The following is a 4,844-nucleotide window of genomic DNA, read 5'->3' as shown; positions in this document are numbered from 1 at the left end:
AGCTTTCCCACAAAAGAGAATATAGTGTTTCACCTATCACCATTCAGCTTATCACTGTAATCATATTCTGGAAGAGTAGACTTCATGAATTTCATCACTCTCATTTTCATTTTGCTCCAATATACTGAAACTTAAATGTATGTGCATTTGATGGAACTTCAGCTCTGCAGGTCATGTGACCAGTACTCCCACATACCAAACATGAGTTCGGGATATCACAAATGGGGTGATCTACACAATAACATCTATGGATGTAAACAAAGACATATTGATACTAATGTATCACCATTTGTTTATTGTGCAAAGGTGCAGCACTCTATTGTTGTCTGATTTAATATACCCATCACTATGTGTAACTTGATATGTCTTCTGATGGCTTTGATGAGCAAATAACTTATTACACACCGCACAGCTCTATGTCTGCTTCCCACTATGTATGCGCAGATGCCCCCTCAAATTACCCTTATAACTGAATGATTTATTACACACATCACAGCAAAAAGGCTTCTCACCACTATGTACACGTTGGTGTATCTTCAGATTACTGCTATTACTGAATGACTTAGTACACACATCACAGCAAAATGGCCAGTCACCACTATGCATGCGCCGATGTTGCTTCAGAATACTGCTATTAGTGAATGACTTAGTACACACATCACAGCAAAACGGCCGGTCACCACTATGTATGCGCTGATGTTTCTTCAGATTACTGCCATCACTGAATGACGTCGTACACACATCACAGCTAAAAGGCTTCTCACCACTATGTATACGTTGGTGTCTTTTCAGATGACCCAGCCTACTGAATGACTTATTACACACATCACAGCAAAATGGCCGGTCACCACTATGCATGCGCCGATGTTGCTTCAGAATACTGCTATTAGTGAATGACTTAGTACACACATCACAGCAAAACGGCCGGTCACCACTATGTATGCGCTGATGTTTCTTCAGATTACTGCCATTACTGAATGACTTCGTACACACATCACAGCTAAAAGGCTTCTCACCACTATGTACGCGTTGGTGTATCTTCAGATGACTCAGGAAACTGAATGACTTATTACACACATCACAGCAAAAAGGCCGGTCACCACTATGCATGCCCTGATGTATCTTCAAACTACCGCTATTACTGAATGACGTAGCACACACATCACAGCAAAACGGCCAGTCACCACTATGTATGCGCTGATGTTTCTTCAGATTATTGCCACTACTGAATGACTTCGTACACACATCACAGCTAAAAGGCTTCTCACCACTATGTATACGTTGGTGTTTTTTCAGATCACTCAGCCAACTGAATGACTTATTACACACATCACAGCAAAACGGCCGCTCACCACTATGTACGCGTTGATGTCTCTTCAGACTAACCTGCCAACTGAATGACTTATTACACACATCACAGCAAAAAGGCTTCTCACCACTATGTATACGTTGGTGTCTTTTCAGATGACGCAGCCTACTGAATGATTTATTACACACAACACAGCAAACAGGCCGGTCACCACTATGTATACGCTGATGTTCCTTCAGATTACTGCTTTTACTGAATGACTTAGTACACACATCACAGCAAAATGGCCGGTCACCACTATGCATGCGCCGATGTTGCTTCAGAGTACTGCTATCAGTGAATGACTTAGTACACACATCACAGCAAAACGGTCGGTCACCACTATGTATGCGCTGATGTTTCTTCAGATTACTGCCATCACTGAATGACTTCGTACACACATCACAGCTAAAAGGCTTCTCACCACTATGTATACGTTTGTGTCTTTTCAGATGACACAGCGTACTGAATGACTTATTACACACATCACAGCTAAAAGGCTTCTGACCACTATGTACGTGTTGGTGTATCTTCAGATTACTGCTATTAATGAATGACTTAGTACACACATCACAGCAAAATCGCCGGTCACCACTATGCATGCGCTGATGTATCTTCAAATTACTGCCACTACTGAATGACTTCATACACACATCACAGCTAAAAGGCTTCTCACCACTATGTATGCGTTGGTGTATCTTCAGATGACTCAGGAAACTGAATGACTTATTACACACATCACAGCAAAAAGGCCGGTCACCACTATGCATGCCCTGATGTATCTTCAAATTACTGCCACTACTGAATGACTTCATACACACATCACAGCTAAAAGGCTTCTCACCACTATGTATACGTTGGTGTCTTTTCAGATGACCCAGCCTACTGAATGACTTATTACACACAACACAGCAAACAGGCCGGTCGCCACTATGTATGCGCCGATGTTGCTTCAGAATACCGCTATTACTGAATGACTTATTACACACATCACAGCAAAACGGCCGGTCACCACTATGTATGCGCTGATGTTTCTTCAGCTTACTGCCACTACTGAATGACTTATTACACACATCACAGCAAAAAGGCTTCTCACCACTATGTATACGTTGGTGTTTTTTCAGATCACTCAGCCAACTGAATGACTTATTACACACATCACAGCAAAACGGCCGCTCACCACTATGTACACGTTGATGTTTTTTCAGATCACTCAGCCAACTGAATGACTTATTACACACATCACAGCAAAACGGCCGCTCACCACTATGTACGCATTGATGTCTCTTCAGATTAACCTTCTGACTGAATGACTTATTACACACATCACAGCAAAAAGGCCAGTCACCACTATGCATGCGCTGATGTACCTTCAGATTACTGCCATCACTGAATGACTTGTTACACACGTCACAGCAAAATGGCCTCGCCCTACTATGTATGTGTTGATGTGTCTTGCAGTGAACCCTTAGATTACACTGTTGAGTGAATGATTTATCACACTCATCACCGGAATATCGCTGCTCCCCACTGCACATGGGTTGGGGCCCATTTGGAGTACTCTGCAAAACAAGAGGAAATAACATGAAAAACTCCCTTATTATTAGAAATAATTTTGAAACTCATGATCAAACAGGTGTTAAAAAGGGTAGGTGTGAGAGAGTACATAAAGATAAAGCAGGGATGTGTGGTGTGTGGGTGTCCATCAACATGTATGGGTAACTGAGTCAATTAAAGTCAAGCTACACTACTATTACATAGTAAATCACAGAATTAAACAGTATTATGCATTTGTGGGGCTGTATTATTATTATTATTTAGTTTGTTTCATTATATGCATTAATGTGTCTTCCAATGTTTACCTTGAATGAATGAATGAATTAATTAATGAATGTATGTATAAGGGGGTGGGCCTTCTTGGCCCTTGCACCGCAACCACAGTGATCTCTTGTGCCTCCCTTTCTGATTATCCCCTCAACAATCCTGCACTTCAAATGAAGCGCAGGATCTTGTATGTGGGGACGTCGAAATAATCACTTGGTTCCATAAAATATTGACCCAAGTGACGCAATCTTAAATAAGCTAAGGCCTCACATTCGCACAAGATATGTGTGGCTGTTTCATTTCCTTCTTGACACCTCTCACAAGTTGGACTTTTACTTAGTCCCAATTTGAAGAGGTGTCCTTTGAAGTGACAGTGTCCTGTAAGTAGTCCTACCACCCATTGTAGCTGGTTCCTGTTTAACTTCAACGGTTCCTTCACTCTTTTAGTAGAGGGTCCTCGTATGAGTCCTTTTGCTTGCCTGAGTCCAGTTAAGGATCCCCAGTATTTCTTGTGATTCATATGTGTCCAGTCCCTGACTGCCTTTCTGGAGACTCCTATAGAAATGCCACAGGCTGGTTCAGGTCCTGTGAACGGATGTTCAACTCCAATCTTGGCGAATTGGTCTGCTATTTCGTTTCCAGCAATACCCTCCTGCCCCGGCACCCATATCGGTTGTACCCTGTTATGTTTTGCCAGTTCCATGAGAGTTTGGTGGCAATCCCAGACAAATTTTGAGTTGATCTGGTGTTTGTTAAGCGCTTTAAGTGAAGCTTGGCTGTCAGATAGAATGTAGCTGTTCCTATTTCTGTAGTTACCATCTAGATTCTCCATAATACACGCCTTAATGGCATATACTTCTGCCTGGAATACCGTCATGTACTGCGCAAGGCTGAAACTAAGTTTCTGCCTCGTGCCATACCAGAACACACCAGCTCCAGTGCCCTTGTTTATCTTGGAACCATCTGTATACCAGATCAGTCCCCCTTTTCTACCTGGCCGAAACCCATCTTCCCATTCACTCCTGTCAGGAAATCTTACTGTGAATGGTCTTTCATATACATGTCTCAGTATCATTTTGTCAGACCCCATTTGTATAACTGGTTCTTTTTTCATGTCCTGAGTTATGTATGCATGTCTGAAAAGCTAGCAAGATGGCGGATGGTATTGAGGCGTCTAGCGTGAGCTCTAACATTTTATGTAATAATGTAGTTCATAGTAGTGGAACTTCCTGTTTAAGTTGTATAAAACTAAAAAGGGAACTTCAAAGAGTGCAAGAGGATCTTAAAACTGCTCAGTTTATCATAGAGTTACTACAAAAAGAAGTTAGCTCAACATCGGAACAAGAATCCAGTGGTAACTATATCCACTGTAAGGAGTGCGATGAATGTGATACTGATGATTGGAGGCAAGTGAGAATAAGTCAGGCGACTAAGGAGAGAGTTAATTTACCACCTATTACTGACTACTGTGTTCACACAGCAAATCGCTATGCAGTGTTAAATAATCTTCAAGAACATAGCCAACCTAACCTACAACCTCTCACGAAGTACAAAGGCAGACCAATAGCAACAGTAGTTAACGGAGTCCCTAGTATGAGAAATCGCAAGAAATCGGAGCAAAAGCACAAAAATCAACAATCAAATAATACATGCAATATGGTAAAATCCAAGA

The 4,844-nt window shown here is 41.7% G+C and overlaps 1 protein-coding gene across 3 annotated transcripts; it reads right to left on the bottom strand.

Moving 5' to 3' along the window:
• Positions 1-268: 268 nt before the first annotated feature.
• LOC111864564 (zinc finger protein 62) lies at positions 269-2,909 on the bottom strand. 3 transcript variants are annotated; one of them, XM_023851915.2, is made up of 2 exons: positions 849-2,909; positions 269-596 (listed from the first exon to the last, which is right to left on the bottom strand). In XM_023851915.2, the coding sequence occupies exons 1-2, from the start codon at positions 2,884-2,886 to the stop codon at positions 415-417; spliced, it is 2,220 nt and encodes a 739-aa protein (XP_023707683.1). In that variant the 5' UTR covers positions 2,887-2,909; the 3' UTR covers positions 269-414. The 3 variants fall into 3 exon arrangements, with proteins under 3 accessions (XP_023707683.1, XP_023707684.1, XP_023707682.1); XM_023851916.2 differs by having other exon boundaries at positions 269-614; positions 867-2,909; XM_023851914.2 differs by having other exon boundaries at positions 269-2,462; positions 2,547-2,909.
• Between the last annotated feature and the right edge of the window lie 1,935 nt (positions 2,910-4,844).

This window comes from Cryptotermes secundus, unplaced genomic scaffold (assembly GCF_002891405.2).
Source record: "Cryptotermes secundus unplaced genomic scaffold, Csec_1.0 scaffold2457, whole genome shotgun sequence".
In the NCBI taxonomy this organism is placed as follows: domain Eukaryota; kingdom Metazoa; phylum Arthropoda; class Insecta; order Blattodea; family Kalotermitidae; genus Cryptotermes; species Cryptotermes secundus.
The sequence above is the reverse complement of the archived record's forward strand: the minus strand, read 5'-3'. Positions and strand labels throughout refer to the sequence as shown.

Coding starts and splice junctions, on each gene's coding strand:
- LOC111864564 (XM_023851914.2), bottom strand. CDS start 2,886: ATGTGCAGTGGGGAGCAGCGATATTCCGGTGATGAGTGTGATAAATCA. Junction 2,463..2,546: donor GCTGAGTGATCTGAAAAAAC/ATCAACGTGTAC, acceptor ATCTGAAAAAAC/ACCAACGTATACATAGTGGT.